At 40.5% G+C, this 15,975-nt stretch overlaps 2 protein-coding genes across 2 annotated transcripts in view; one reads left to right on the top strand and one right to left on the bottom strand.

The window, feature by feature from the left end:
• The window catches only part of RXFP1 (relaxin family peptide receptor 1), a 28,517-nt gene extending 19,782 nt beyond the window's left edge, over positions 1 to 8,735 (top strand). The window contains exons 11-18 of the mRNA XM_083755661.1: positions 91 to 162; positions 417 to 488; positions 2,459 to 2,530; positions 3,113 to 3,184; positions 4,417 to 4,646; positions 4,756 to 5,166; positions 5,782 to 6,000; positions 7,642 to 8,735. Coding sequence (XP_083611787.1) covers positions 91 to 162; positions 417 to 488; positions 2,459 to 2,530; positions 3,113 to 3,184; positions 4,417 to 4,646; positions 4,756 to 5,166; positions 5,782 to 6,000; positions 7,642 to 7,904 — 1,411 coding nt within the window. The 3' untranslated portion in view covers positions 7,905 to 8,735. The remainder of the gene's footprint in view (positions 1 to 90; positions 163 to 416; positions 489 to 2,458; positions 2,531 to 3,112; positions 3,185 to 4,416; positions 4,647 to 4,755; positions 5,167 to 5,781; positions 6,001 to 7,641) is intronic.
• A 3,966-nt stretch (positions 8,736 to 12,701) lies between these two features.
• Positions 12,702 to 15,959, bottom strand: LOC310852508 (uncharacterized protein C4orf46 homolog). The gene is made up of 2 exons (XM_083756127.1): positions 15,735 to 15,959; positions 12,702 to 13,928 (listed from the first exon to the last, which is right to left on the bottom strand). The coding sequence occupies exons 1-2, from the start codon at positions 15,852 to 15,854 to the stop codon at positions 13,773 to 13,775; spliced, it is 276 nt and encodes a 91-aa protein (XP_083612253.1). The 5' UTR covers positions 15,855 to 15,959; the 3' UTR covers positions 12,702 to 13,772.
• Positions 15,960 to 15,975: the final 16 nt, after the last annotated feature.

Below are 15,975 nucleotides of genomic sequence, written 5' to 3'. Positions count from 1 at the left end.
TATCTAGTTCCCCATTCCTAGGCCAGAGACTACAAAGGATTAGAAGACGTCTCACCTTAAAACGCACTAAAATAGCTTTTATCATTTCAGCGTTTTGAGAAGAAACAAAATCAGCTCTGTAAATGAAAACAGCTTCTCTGCTCTTCAGAGATTAGCTGAACTGTAAGTAAACATTTTCCCTGAGAGCAGATTAACCACTTTTTTGTGATCACATCTTGTAAGCAAGCATATAGTTTATATTATTGTGACAGTGTGTGTTTAGTCTTTCAAGCACTAATCAAATTGTCTCAAAAATGGGGAGGGGGGGTCAGTCAGGACTGGGACAGTGGCACAAGGAGAAGGGGGAATTAAAGAAGACAGAATGGACGGCAAAATAAGCAATCTGTTTACTAAATTCTGGGGATTTTTCCCCGCAGAGACTTGGCTAACAACAAGATCAAATCGCTCCCTCTACACCTATTTAAGGATCTGAAGGAACTCTCACAGCTGTAAGATCTGTAATAAGTCCATTGTTCTTTGAATGTAAATCATTAAATGTTTTAAATTGATTTTCTCTGGTCTGAAATTGTGTTGGAATGAAGAGGTGCACCTGCATATTATATGGATGATTTCTTTTTGAGATAGCTGTCCCAAATTTTTTTGCTTTGATGTCTGTTATGCTGAATTAAGATTGCTTTCCAAGATTATATTAGTATTGCCCATTGTTTGAAATTTTAGGCTGCAATGTTGTATGTACAGTACCTGCTTACCTAGAAGCAAGACCAATTGAACTCAATGGTGTTTACTTCTAAGCAGAAATATATATTAGGATATATAGTCCCATAACTCCAGGACTTACAAAGTGAAAACAAAAAAAATTCCTTCCAGTAGCACCTTAAAGACCAACTAAGTTAGTTCTTGGTATGAGCTTTCGTGTGCATGCACACTTCTTCAGATACACTGAAACAGAAGTTTCCAGACCCTTCTATATAGTGAGAAGGTGGGAAGGGGTATTACTCAGAAGGGTGGTGGGAATGGGTGATTGGCAGATAGCTGTGATGAGCCTGTTGACGACTCTTAACAACTGCAATAGGTCTTACAGGAAAAAGCAAGGGGTGAGAAGGTGAAAAATGGCTTAGTCATGTATAATGAGATAAGAATCCAATGTCTTTGTTCAGACCAGGTCTCTCCATGGTTTTAAGTTTGGTGATAAGTTGCAATTCAGCAGCTTCTCTTTCCAGTCTATTTCTGAAATTCCTTTGTAGTAAAACAGCTACTTTGAGATCTTGTATAGAATGTCCTGGGAGATTGAAGTGTTCTCCTACTGGTTTCTCTGTCTTGTGATTCCTGATGTCTGATTTGGGTCTGCTGCAAGACAGACCCAAAAAAGAAAATAACAGAACACCTCTAGTTATCACATACAGCAACCAAGTTAAAACAGTACAACGCATCATCAGAGATCTACAACCTCTCCTGGACAATGACAGTTCTCTTTCTCAAGCTCTGGGAGGAAGACCTTTCATTGCCTACAGACAGCCACCCAATCTTAAACAACTCCTAACCCACAATAATACTACAACCAGACCTAACATGGACACTGGCACCAGAGCCTGCAATAAACCCAGATGCCAACTTTGCTGCCACATACACCCGGACAACACCATTACTGGCCCCAACAACATCACACATACCATCTCGGGAATATTTTACTGCTTATCGTCGACCATTGTGTACGCCATCAAATGCCAACAGTGTCCTTCAGCTCTCTATATTGGACAAACAGGCCAGACCTTACGCCAAAGAATAAACGGACATAAATCGGACATCAGGAATCACAAGACAGAGAAACCAGTAGGAGAACACTTCAATCTCCCAGGACATTCTATACAAGATCTCAAAGATCTCACTATATAGAAGGGTCTGGAAACTTCTGTTTCAGTGTATCTGAAGAAGTGTGCATGCACACGAAAGCTCATACCAAGAACTAACTTAGTTGGTCTTTAAGGTGCTACTGGAAGGAATTTTTTTTGTTTTGACTATGGCAGACCAACACGGCTACCTATCTGTAATTACAAAGTGAGATCTTCTAAGTGAGAAGCCTCAGTAAGAGTTTTCAATATAATTTCAAATCCCAAAGCAGAACACAAAGCAAAGATTATTTACTTCAGTTAGGTCACTGCCAGTTTGTTTACTTTTTTTAAAGGAAACAACTACTCTTTTATCTACAACTCAATATACTGAGGGAGTAAAGGCACACTTTCTTATAGAAATGCTACTTTAATTAAGTTTTCTGAGCCAGTTGTGGGTTTTGTTGTTTTTGGCAATTGAATCTGTTTAGTTACAATTTACACTCAACTGCACAATCAATATTAATATGTACATATTTTCATTTTTTGATAATTGAGTCATGATAGCAAATACACATGACAGAACAATAAAATTGCCATTTAAGCTATGACTTACTCTGTTCTTTTGACAGAAATCTTTCATACAATCCGATCCAGAAAATAGAAGCAAACCAGTTCGATTATCTTATTAAACTCAATTCACTGTAAGTGTGTGTCTTGCTTTTGAACAATCTTTCGTCAGCTAAGTCAATACATTCTAGTATTTAGCTATTCTGTTTTAGAACAAGGTAATTTTAAATTATGGATAATATATGATGTACCAAGGTTAACTGGAAATGGCAGAAATAATTAATGATATATGCCTTGATTAATGTAGTTACTTTAGTCTTTAGAAACCTTCAAATCACAAACTATATAAAAACAAAGGAATCTTGCTATATTAAAAAAAATTCTAATTATTAAATTTGACTGTTAAATAGTCCAATAAACAATAACAGCCTTCTTTCGAATATTTAGGATTATCATGCAGCTGCTAGCCTACTATTAAGTAGTACTATTAAGTGCTAGCCTTCAATTAAGTCAAAATTCTTGGGACATAATTTTGACATCACAGACTTTATTGTGCTTTGAGCTGAAAGCACTGTATTCAGTAAACTATGTGTTACCATTAATTAACTTGCCAACAAAATACATTTTAAAGATACATAGGTTATGCTGAAGAAGCAAATTTATTTTACAGTAAGTTCCCTATTAATAAGACATAAACTCTGTTCTAATTTTTATAGAAGCCTAGAAGGAATTGAGATTACAAATATCCAAAGAAGAATGTTCAGCCCACTTAAAGAGCTTTCCCATATGTAAGTATCATCTACAAAAAAAACTTAACAAATAGCAAGGATACCGTATTTTTCGTCCCATAGGACGCACCTAGTTTTTTGGTGGGAAAATAATTTTTTTTTACTTTATTTTCCCCCCAAAACCAGGTCGAGGAATCGAAACCAGGTCGTGGAACAGCGGTATGGCGGCGCTCCGCCTCACCGCTGTCCCCCGAGCTTGTGGGGCTGGCGCAGGGGAGAAGCGCGCTTCTCCCCAGCGCCAACCTCCAACCAAACCAGGTCGAGGAACAGTGGCGTGGCGGCGCTGCGCCTCCCCGCTGTCCCCCGAGCTTGTGGGGCTGCCCGATGTCTGCTCGAAGCGTGGGGCATTCTGCTTCAGCGCTCCCTGCACTCCGTACAGCAGGCTGCTATCCACACCCTAGGGAGCTCTGCGGGAACTCCCGCAGGGCTCCCCAGGCTTGCTGATAGCTTCCTGAAGCCTGGAGAGCGAGAGGGGTCGGTGCGCACCGACCCCTCTCGCTCTCCAAGCTTCAGCGAAAGCCTGTATTCGCCCCATAGGACGCACATAGATTTCCCCTTCATTTTTGGAGGGGAAAAAGTGCGTCCTATAGAGCGAAAAATAAGGTATATACCTAACCTATCATCTTCCATAGAAAGGTAGCAGGGAGACCTGCTAAGACAATTCTTTGAGGTCTTATGTGTGCTAGATAGACCAGTCGATTTATTTGATTCCATTAGAAAGCTTGCATAAGGGGGGGGGATTACATAATTGTGCCCTTCTACACTTCATGCTACACAATTTCTTGTGCAAAGTCTTATGCATCTCTGTACATAAATATGATAACTGTTTAGTGCTTGGACACACTGTCATCAGGACTGTTGCTATAGCTAATGCCAATTTCTACAACAAAATATAAAATCCTGTATATAGAGGTTAACTAATATTCATGTACTGTACATGAATATGCAATGTGTATTTATCAAGCATCAACTAAATAAAATTCAGGTCATTTTCCCAACCAGTTCTCTTCTTAATCTCAGGGTCATGGGTTTGAGCCCAGCATTGGGCAAAGAGATTCCTGCATTGAAGGGTTTGGAGTGGATGATCTATATGGTCCTTTCCAACTGTATGATTCTCTTTACCTTATTTTAGTTTGTACTAGTTCAAGGACTATATGCATTGTATTATAAGGCATACAATCCCGTATACCAAAGATTGATATGCAAATTCCCTCTGCTTTTTTACCCTCCAGATATTTCAAAAAATTCCAGTATTGTGGCTATGCTCCCCATGTACGCAGCTGCAAACCAAATACTGACGGAATCTCCTCCTTTGAGAACCTCTTGGCCAGCATAATACAGAGAGTATTTGTCTGGGTTGTGTCTGCTGTCACTTGCTTCGGGAACATCTTTGTCATCTGCACACGGCCTTACATTCAGTCGGAGAACAAACTCCATGCTCTGTCAATAATGTCACTCTGCTGTAAGTATCTAGGCATGCCTCGCTCTTTGCTAGATTTTCACCAGAGGTTATTTAAAGAGTGTAAACGGGGCTAGTATAAATAACATATACTCGCATGTTTTCTCTACAGGTGCAGATTGCCTCATGGGAATATACTTGTTTATGATTGGAGCCTTTGACCTGAAATACCGTGGGGAGTACAATAAGCATGCTCAGTTGTGGATGGACAGTATCCACTGTCAGCTGGTGGGATCTCTGGCTGTTCTATCTACAGAAGTATCCGTTTTATTGCTAACCTACCTGACTTTGGAAAAATACATCTGCATAGTTTACCCATTTAGATTCTTGAGGCCAGGAAAATATAGGACAATTTCCATATTAGTTCTCATTTGGATGATAGGGTTTGTAGTTGCTTTTATTCCACTCAGCAATAAGGATTTTTTCCATAACTATTATGGCACTAATGGTGTCTGTTTCCCTCTCCACTCTGAGCAGTCTGAAAGTACTGGAGGTCAGATTTATTCTGTCATAATTTTCCTAGGTAAGTAAACTCCAGGTTCATTTCTTCCCAAAGCAAGTCCTTTATGCTCATGACTGCCCTGATCCTGTAATTATCAGTGCCTCCCACATGCCATCTGAAGCAATTTGCATTTTTTAAAACCTGTGTGTTAAATTCATGTCAGATTATACATAATTTGGCCAGAAGACCCTATTCTAATCTGCTCATACTCTGAATATGGATACTCATCTTAATGTCTGCTTTCTTCTATGAAACACAATTTTTATATAGGTTTTTTTTAAATTCTCGTTTTACAGCACTGAATATTCATTGTGAAATAATAAATTTATAGATTAAATCACATATATTACTGTGAAGAACAGCTGTAGCCTACAAACTGCTTAAACCATAGAACTCACGCAGAAGTTAGCAAGACTAAACAAGTGTCAATTAGTCTGCACACATTATTGTTAATGGTGTTTTAATTCTGCAATCTAAAAAGCAGTTACATCCAGCAAATGTGGACTTACAGATAAATATATTTCAGTTCTGAACCTTTTACATTTGCACACCATACATACTAGTCATCAGATTTTGAATTTTAACCTGGCAAAGGGACTCCTAAATAGAATTAAAACTGTTTCTATTTTGCAACAGGTGTAAATTTGGTAGCATTTATCATCATAGTATTCTCCTATGGAAGTATGTTTTATAGCGTCCATCAGACAGCAATTACTGCAATGGAAATCCAGAATCATGTGAAGAAAGAGATGACCCTTGCCAAACGCTTTTTCTTCATCGTATTTACGGATGCACTATGCTGGATACCCATATTTACACTAAAATTACTTTCCTTACTTCACGTAGAAATTCCAGGTATTGCCAATTTCCTTCTCAATTGCTCTGTTGTTGTTGTTTTTAGTCTGTAATAGGGAACTCAAGGGTAACTTTCTTCTCCTGGATCATAGAGGAGGGCAAGTGGGCATGTAGCACCCTGCTTGTGGTTAGCGCTTAGCCGGAATGAAATATTCAACGCAGCAATAAGAGAAATTAAAATAATTATTTATTTGTCAGACAAATAAATGAGTGGTATATGGTTACCAAAGCTCTGCCCCTTCCAGCCCTGATGGCCAGCACTTATATTTCCTCAGCCCAGCCCCCTTGCTCCTCCTTTGGCTGCCTCTGTCCAATCAGCCTGGTTGAAATTCCTATTGGCTGTTTGCTAGAACCAATCATAAAAGATACACCCATTTCCTATTACCTTTTATGGGAGACAAAGAGCTCTATTTCCTTCTATCCATAAATGGCAGACAAGTAGCCATATATTTTACATTTGCCTCGACAAGGCACCTTAATTACCAGATCACCTTTTGCCCCTGCATTCCAAAACAAATGGCTAAAACAAATGGCTCGTGGTATTAAATTCTATCTAAACAGAGATCTTGGGTTCACATTCTCACACACCATCAATGAAATAAGAATCTAACATTTCTTACTTTCTAAATACTTTGCCTAATTACATTAAGCCAACAAATCTCATACATAACATAGATAGCTTTTTAGAAGAAAAGGCCTTTGCAAAGTAAAAAGGAACTCAGTAAAAAACAGCTTCAAAAGAAGCCTCTTCAGTTTACACCCCCCTTTCCCAGCCAGCTGCTTTTCCCATTAGCTCTTCCCAAAATTTATTGCCCTTTACCTCTCTCAGTATACCTTAAACCTTAGGAAAATATGGCTAGAGTCTGATGGGAGGCACATGGTATTATTTTCTGTTAAACAATAAATCTTACTGTTTACCAACTCTTAATTAGTGTTTTTGCAGCTTGATTGTATTCTGTAATATGTAGGGTCAGTGTAACATTTGCTCCTAGCCTGTAATTCCCTTTTACAACTTTGAGAAACTTGTCTCCTGCTACTGCTATAAATCAGGGGGGCCCTTGTTCAGGAGAGCAGAAAGATAAACAACTACCAATGTACTTAGCCAGCTGGTTTCTGCCTGGCATGAAACATACAAACATTTGCAAATATATCTTTAAGCTCATTTTAAAATACAGGCCTTGATCAGATGCCTCAGGCCAATCAAAAATAGTGTGGGCCCTGCATTTTAAAAAAATGCACCATCCTCATCCTTTAATCATCCCTGCTCAGAGTTCCAACCATCTATGCCTGCTTCCAAGACACTATAAAATGTAAGCTCAATAATGCAACTGTGTCCTTCCACTGCTCCCCCTTGTGATTTTTTTCTTTTCTAAATGATTTGAAATGTTGCATGTATCCACAGTAATATCTGGTCTAGTGACATACTATAGCACAGGTGAGGAAAACCTTTGGCCCTCCAGATGTTGAACTACAACTCCCATCATCCCTGACAATTGGTCCTGCTTGCTGGGGTGGATGGGAGCTGTAGTTCAGCAACATCTGGCGAATCAAAGGTTCTCCACACTGCCACAACATATACCACGTTTGTTAAAAATACACAGGCACAATTAAGTGAATAATTTTTTTCCCCTTTCCCTTTAGGTTCTATAACTTCCTGGGTTGTGATTTTCATATTACCAATAAATAGTGCCTTGAACCCTCTTCTCTATACATTAACCACTAGGCCTTTCAAGGAAATGATTAATCAAGTTTGGGACAATTACAAACAAAGAAGATCCTTGGGAGGCAAAAACAGCCAGAAAATGTATGGACCATCATTTATCTGGGTAGAGATGTGGCCTACGGAAGATACCTCACCAGAGTTGACAAATCCTGCCAATTTTACAGATTCCTCTGAGAGTTAAGTAACTTGACATTCAGCAAGCCTGAAAAAGACACATGAAAAAGATTCAGAACAAGTTAAGTGCATTAAGACTTGCACACTCAGCACTGTTATCTTGAAGATCCTGCCACATAAAGCTGCAAAGAAACAGACCCCTTGCTCCAGGCCATGGAATCATTTTTAAGCATGACAGAAGACAAACTATTGAGCTACCATGACATGCATCTATTAACAACCTTTAGAAGAACTAGCCATATGGAGAAGAGGTTGGAATTAATGGGGGAAATGCTTATCCTGGTGAATTTGCATTGTGGAATTGATGAGGAAATAGAAAGTGAAAGAAACTTGGTCAGAATCTTTTGACAGTTCTAAAACTTAATTTGCAAGGTTTGTGGTAACAGTTCTTCTCGGTGATCAGTATTATATCTAACTTGTAGGCAGTATTATCTAAAACACCAACACAAAAGCTGAAGTGTCACAAATTATTTAATATTTATAAATACAACTGGGCTACTTTAGTTCCGGAAGTCTGAAAACAGTCAATTTCCTTGCAGTACAGTTTAATATGGGAGACAGCATTTTCTATTTCCAAGTTCGCATGGTGAAGGAGCAAATAAATATAGGAATGGCAATGAGAGATTTCATAGATGTTTGCACTGGATTTCTTAAAGGATTAAAGAATAGAAGTTATATAGTTGCACTTTAATGTTTACAGATTTTTGGATTATCTTGAACTTGGCTGAAAAGAATGTTATTTTATATCTAGTTTCTACTAATATGTACATATGTTGTTGTGTTTGCAAATGAAGCACTGCCTGAGGAAACATGATCCAATAATATTTAAACCGTATTTAAACTACAGTGGTGCCCCGCAAGACGAACGCCTCGCAAGACGAAAAACCCGCTAGACGAAAGGGTTTTCCGTTTTGGAGGCGCTTCGCAAAACGAATTTCCCTATGGGCTTGCTTCGCAAGAAGAAAGCCCATAGGGAAATCTCCGGGGACCTCTTTTAAATGCTAGCGGTGGGGAGCAAAGCCTTTCCCCCCCCCCTCCGGCCTTCAGAAGAGGTCCAGGAAGGCCGGCGGGGGCCGAAAGGCTTTGCTCCCCACCGCCAGCATTTTAAAAGCAGTCCGGGATAGCAGGGAAGCGCTTCCCGCTATCCCGGATGGCTTTTGAAGGCAGGCAGGGGGGAGCAAAGACTTTTGCCCCCCGCCCGCCTTCAGAAGAGGTCCTGGACCTCTTCTGAAGGCGGGCGGGGGGCAAAAGTCTTTGCTCCCCCCCTGCCTGCCTTCCGGGAGAGCGGAGAAACGCAGCGCTGCGTTTCTCCGCTCTCCCGGGAAGGCAGGCAGGGGGGACAAAGACTTTTGCCCCCCGCCCGCCTTCAGAAGAGGTCCAGGACCTCTTCTGAAGGCCGGTGGGGGGCGAAAGTCTTTGTCCCCCCTGCCTGCCTTCCCGGGGGCTTTTAAATCGCCCCGGGACAGCGGAGAATGTCGCCCGCCAGCATTTTAAAATCGCCCCGGGAGCGGAGAAGTCTCCGCTGTCTGGGGTGATCTTAAAATGCTGGCGGGCGGCAGCGCTGCTGCCCGCGAAGCCTTCGCTGCCGCCCACCAGCATTTTAAAAACCCCGGGACAGCGGAGGACTTCTCCGCTGTCTGGGGTGATCTTAAAATGCTGGCGGGCGGCAGCGCTGCTGCCCGCCAGCATTTTAAAATCGACCCGGGAAGTCTCCGCTGTCCCGGGGGCTTTTAAAATGCTGGGGGACGGCAGCGAAGGTTTCGCTGCCGCCCGCCAGCATTTTAAGACCGCCCCGGGACAGCGGAGAAGTCTCCGCTGTCCCGGGAAGGCAGGGGGGGGGAGCAAAGACTTTTGCCCCCCACCGGCCTTCAGAAGAGGTCGGGGGACAGACTGTCCCCGGACCTGGTCTGAAGGCAGTTTCCATAGGAACGCATTAATTGATTTTTAATGCATTCCTATGGGAAACCGTGCTTCGCAAGACGAAAAACTCGCAAGACGAAAAGACTTGCGGAACGAATTAATTTCGTCTTGCGAGGCACCACTGTATATATTCATATACAGCTATTTATGCTTAGCTTTACTACTGTATATATGAAGATTTGGAGTTCATTAATGTAAAATAGTTGTATTTCTAAGTTTTTCATTCATTAAATACATATCTATTTGACCCTTCATCAAAAAATGATGTAACAAAGCAGAGTGCAGTAATGAGCAGGAAAGCAATATCTACAATAAAACCATCAAAGCTATTAAAATATCACAATAAAACCAACATAAAATAAAATAAGGAAACAGACCTTAAGTCTCATCAGTTTGTAGATCTACAAAAGCCTGATTGAAGAGGTATGTTTTCAGCTGGCTCCAAACAGTAACCACTGTTAGCACTAGCACAGAACAAGTGTCGCCACAGAAAACATCCAATTCCAGCTCATAACACAGGGTCCTTTTGCAATCAGATCGACCACAATGTCCTCTCCTATAGATTTTAATGCATAGACACGTTATATAAGGACATGTGCTCTTCAGCTATTTGGATCCCCAGTCATCAAGGCCTTTAACACCATGAATTAGATCAAGTAACATACAGGCAGCCACTGAAGAGCCTTCCTGCGTTCTGGGTGGCTGCATTTTGCAGACCATCTACAACAGTAGCTCCAGATAGAATGCATTACAATAGTCCAACTAGGAGATTGTAAAGGTAAAGGGACCCCTGACCATTAGGTCCAGTTGTGCCTGACTCTGGGGTTGCGGCGCTCATCTCGCTTTATTGGCCAAGGGAGCCAGCGTACAGCTTCCAGGTCATGTGGCCAGCATGACTAAGCCACTTCTGGCGAACCAAAGCAGCGCACGGAAACAGCGTTTACCTTCCCACCGGAGTGGTACTTATTTATCTACTTGCACTTTACGCGCTTTCGAACTGCTAGGTTGGCAGGAGCAGGGACCGAGCAACGGGAGCTCACCCCATCGCGGGGATTCGAACCTCCGACCTTCTGATCGGCAAGTCCTAGGCTCTGTGGTTTAACTCACAGCGCCCCCCCCATCCCCAACTAGGAGATTACCCAAACATAATTACTGGGGCTAGGCTAACAGTCCAGGAACAGTCAGTTGGTGAGTGAGCCACTCTGGGCCACTGAAGTCACCTGAACAGCCAAGTGACATTGCTGGATCCAGGGCTATCCCAGGCTATATATCTAATCCTTCGTGGGAGTGGTTTTCAGTTGCCCATGCCTTAAAAGCTGTGTAAGAGCCACTTCAAAGCCCTGCTTAGATGATCACCTACGATGACAGCTATGTCAATAGACAGTGGTCTGTTATGAAACTCAAATCTGCATGAAGCTAGGCAGGTTCCATCCACCAACACCTCTAAATAATTATATTTTTACTGCTGCTTTGAATGGCTAGTTTTTGTCTGTTTTTTAGATATGGGTGTTAGCTGATGCTGGTTTCAGTAATATTTTTTTACTATTTTAAAGCATCTGTTTTTAAAAGTGTACACAAGTTTATTTGTGTATATTTTTGTAAGTTGTCTTGGAAAACATTTTGTTGGAAAATCTGTCTATTTTTTTTAATAAAAAAATAAAGCTTGTTGAGTTAACTAGAACTGAAAGTATTCAGAGCAAGTTATTCAAAACACAAAATTGTGAAATAATTTTGTATCTTTCACTTCTGAAAGCGATAAATTATGGATTTTTTTCCCATGATGCTGGTAAAGTGATGGAAGGACAAAGAATAATGTGAATATGTGCATCTTCATCTAGGACTTGATAGTCACAAATTCTGATGCTCTTGCCTAATAATATGGAAACCTAAAGGCTAAGTATACAGAAGGTACACATGGGTAATAAGGTCACTCATTAAACCCTCCAGTAACATTACTTCTGTAACACTCCCATTAATCTGGACTCAGTTTAACTATTTTAAGTGTTGTAAGACTTCTTCACACATTACTTAAGTGTATGGCATGCACTGTTTGAAGCCAGAGCAAGGCTACATTTAGCTCCACCTTCCAACAATTATACATTAAACGATTGTCTGCAGAGAAACACATGTGTGTGAGCAGCTGCTTGTGCTGAAATGTTTCCTTAGACAGCTATACTAATGTAGTAACATCTAGGTGACCCTGCTCTAACTTGAAACTGTGAGTACCCTACATCCAAGTAACATGTGACTAGGGCTATAGCAATCATTCACACACACACCTAGAAGATTGCAGAAACTCTGGGTGGCTAACTTCCTATTTTTTCTGTTGTAGCAATTATAATGCACTGTACTGGGCGATGTATGATTTTTACTCGTATTTTTAATGCTTCTTTTATTTCTCATACATTGTATGTTATTGTATTACAATCCAGGAGAAATAAAAGCAATAAAAATTAATTTAAAATAAATATGAATATTTAATGCAATGGATGTAACATCTCCCATCTGCAACCAAAAATCCAAAGAAACATCAGAGAGCACCTAAATAGTTTGGGGAAACCTCAGGTTATACTGTATCTACTATTCTGTAGAATTTGATTTGGCGTTTCTTCCACAAACTATAGGAGTCATTAATATATTTGAGTTATCAATAGCATGGTTTTTTGTTCAGCTGGATCAATTTATTCTGCTACTACAGTTTTGATTGGAGCAGTTTTTCTAATTGTCTGGCCTGCTATTTTCAGCAAAGTCTCCATATCCATAAGCCTAATAACCCACTTCAAGGCTCTAGAGCCACAATTAGCCCGTATTCTGATAGAGGCAAATTTTAAGGTATACTGGCTACTTAACCTGAAATGCTAGAGAAAAGATGAATCTTTCCAACCTTATACCAATATACTTTATTAATACAGTAGCACTTAGATACACTGAATTTATTTGGAAATGTAATTATTTGTTTTCCTGTTATTTAACTTACTTAAATGCTGTTTCCAGGATGAAAACAAAAGGCAGGTAATTGGGTTGGATCCAGAATGTTACCTGCATTTACCCCGTGATTTCAATCGGTACAAAGTACTAATGAAATCATCATATTCCTTTCAATGGGGCTTAACGCAACTAAATTAATTTGCATACAGTCCTTGTTTACAAATAACATTGTTTCCTCAATTTATATTCAAAGTATCAGATTTACAATATGCTGGTAAAAGATTACACACTGTCATATATATTTGCACCCTGTATGTGATTAGAACTGCACAATAAATAAGAGAACTTGCATCTTTTAGCAGGAGATAAAATTCTATGATCTATCATGCATAAGGCTCTATACTCAGTTTATTTTGTCAAAACATACTCTTATCACATGTTCAAGATAGAAAAATATGATTTAAAAACTTCTTAAGAATATATTGAAGCAGTCAAGAGACTAAGTAAAACAGCAACCAGTTTTCAGACAGCCATAGTCACACCTCTTTAGGGCAGAAAGTGTTGGATATTACTTAGTTTAAGAGGATTAAACACAGCTGTTTTCCGTGCAATTAAATATTTTAGCCTAACAGTCCATAGACCTTATACAATGAATTCTACGGGTGTTAGTAATCCACAACTAGTAAAATTCCAATTAACAGTCAAATGAAACTCTTAATCACTATTTCAGTCTGATCTCCAGACCTTTAAGAAAAATATTTTTATAGCACACACTCCTTCAGTCGTTCCCTAGGAACAAATTATCCAGTATGGTGAGCATGCTTCAAGGTATTTAAGGGAGCTGCTTTATTTGTATTATGAAGTTAAAAACCACCGTTCTGTATTTTCTTTGCAGATTTAAAATGAAGGCTTGTTGAAGTAGTTCCATCTCCCCATATGAAGGTAGTAAAAAGTGTTATGTGCTGTTGGCCAGTCTTGCCTTTGGTTTCCTTACAGTTTAAACAGCAACATTGTATGGGTGTTCAAATCACTCAGTGGGTTTCAGGGAATTGTATCCTTCTTTTAGAAGACTCCGCCATGTTTTAAGAAATCTAGCGTGTTCAGTACATTTGGTTTCAAGTTCTTCTACCTGGGCTGACACTGCAGACGTGGCCTCCAAAAGCTTGGTGAGTGAAAATGCTGCCTGCAATAAAAAGAAATTTTCAGTTTCCGCAGCAATTATTATTAGCGTTTACTTTTTGTCCAAGATAAAATTCAGTCCATTAAAATGTCATTTTATAGCTACCATATCTAATAGCAACCTTCCTTCCAAGGACACATGTTTGATGGTGGAGGAAAGGCCCTCTTTCCATTGGAAGAAAAGCCCTCTTTAATTTTTCTTTGCTTAAACCCTACTATTACAATAAATAAGAAAACAAATAGCCTTAAAATCTAAAGAAATATGCCTAACTGATTAAAACTGCGATAACTCAAAAAGCTTTAGTTAGTTAATTCATCTGTTGTATTCTTTTATTTATAAAAGTATTTCTATACCAACATATCATAAAATATCAGGATGGTATACAATGTTGAAACATAAAACATCATCAAAATAATACCGTTTATCAAAAATGACTAGCTCAACAAAAATTACATAGCTGCAAAGACATGTAAGTACACCTGAAAGTCAAAAGCAAGTATGGATGTCTGCCAAACCTCTGATGGATGAGTTTTCCAGAGCATGGAACTATCAACATTAAATGCCTAACTTCTAGTTGAGTTGGATGATCTGTGATCAAGCTGGGATATAAGGATTCAGATAGCCATTAAAATGTCCTAGACCTAGATCCATGTTGTTCAGGGCTTTGTAAATCAACACAACAGCCATGAACCTGGCCCAGTAGGATATGGGCAGCCAGAGCAGATGTTTTGACACAAGTGTCACATGCTGTCACCCATCTGCTCCCATCAGCAGTCTAATTGTTACATTCTGCACCAACTGGAGTTTCTGGACCAAACCCATGTAGAGCACATTGTAGTAATCCAGTCTCGTGGTTACCAGTGTGCATGGACTACAGTGGTCAAGTGATCCCAATTCAGATGCCGCTGTCAGTGACATACCAAAGCCACAGAGGTTGCTTGAGCCTCTAGTGGCAGCTACATTTCCAGGAGTAGCCCCAACCTAAAGGAGCACCTGCTCCTTTAGAGGAACCGCAACTCCGTACACAATAGTCAAGTAGTCCACAATCACTTTACCACCCATCTCATGCCAGACATTTAAAAAATGGCAACATCTCTAGCAAGTTCAGTTCACTTTACTCCTCTTTGCTTACTGAAGCTGGAGATAATCCTCTTCTGTGCAGAAATCTTCTCCAAGAGGTGGAGGCAACTGCTAATACTTATATACTGATCAACCAGGTTTGGTTTCTCTGCAGTGGGGTTCCAGGGATGTTTATTAGGAGAGAGCCCTCCCTCCCTCCAAAACGATGCTTTAAAAAATAATGCTATGTTGAATTGTTACCTCCAATGATGATGATGATGATTGAGTTTTGCCATTTTAGTGCTTCTGCACTCTTTTTATCTATGCAGGATTTTTATATCTGATCGCATTTCCCTCCCCCTTCATAAGTCATTTTATTATTTCTTTATTATCATTTATTATTCTTTATTGAATTTATATACCGCCCTATACCCGGGGGGGGGGTGTCTCAGGACGGTTCACAGAATAAAATCAAGATTTAAAACCACAAAATACCTTATAAAAACAAAAACAACAACCTAATAAAAACAACAACCCAATAACAAAAAGTGGGAGGGGGTAATAAGAAATATATAGGACTGCACACACACCCCGAATGCTCCTGGGCCACTCACACGTGCAGACACGAGGAAGGGCAAAGACTTGTGGCCTTCCGTGCAGCAACCCCATATACTGTGTGATAGGACAATCCCAACGGCCTTGAAGGGAGGCCCAGCAGAACAAAACCCCGAAGGGAGGAAGAAGACTCACGTCTCCCAGCTGCGTCTCCACCATCTCCAGGAGCCCGCGAGGCGGCTCTGCCAGCTGCTCCGAGGGTGGCGTGGCTCGGCCGGGAGCCGCGGAAGAAGTCACAGTCGGCGCCTCCGCCATCCCGCCGGACTCAAAATAACCGCCACTCGCTTCCTCACCAACTGCCGCGGGCTGAGTGTGTGGCGGGAGGCGCGAGTTCAAAGCCACGCCACTCGCCCGTGACGACACAGCTGGAGCTCCG

Source organism: Podarcis gaigeae, assembly GCF_964106915.1.
Source record: "Podarcis gaigeae genome assembly, chromosome: 9".
NCBI classification, from domain to species: Eukaryota; Metazoa; Chordata; class Lepidosauria; order Squamata; family Lacertidae; genus Podarcis; species Podarcis gaigeae.
This window is presented reverse-complemented; position numbering and strand designations above follow the sequence as displayed.

What these genes read in the sequence shown, in the direction of transcription:
- LOC310852508 (XM_083756127.1), bottom strand. Translation starts at nt 15,854, where the DNA reads ATGGCGGAGGCGCCGACTGTGACTTCTTCCGCGGCTCCCGGCCGAGCC. An exon ending in TGGAGACGCAGCTGGGAGAC is followed by an intron (nt 13,929 to 15,734) that starts GTGAGTCTTCTT and finishes TTTTTATTGCAG; the next exon opens with GCAGCATTTTCACTCACCAA.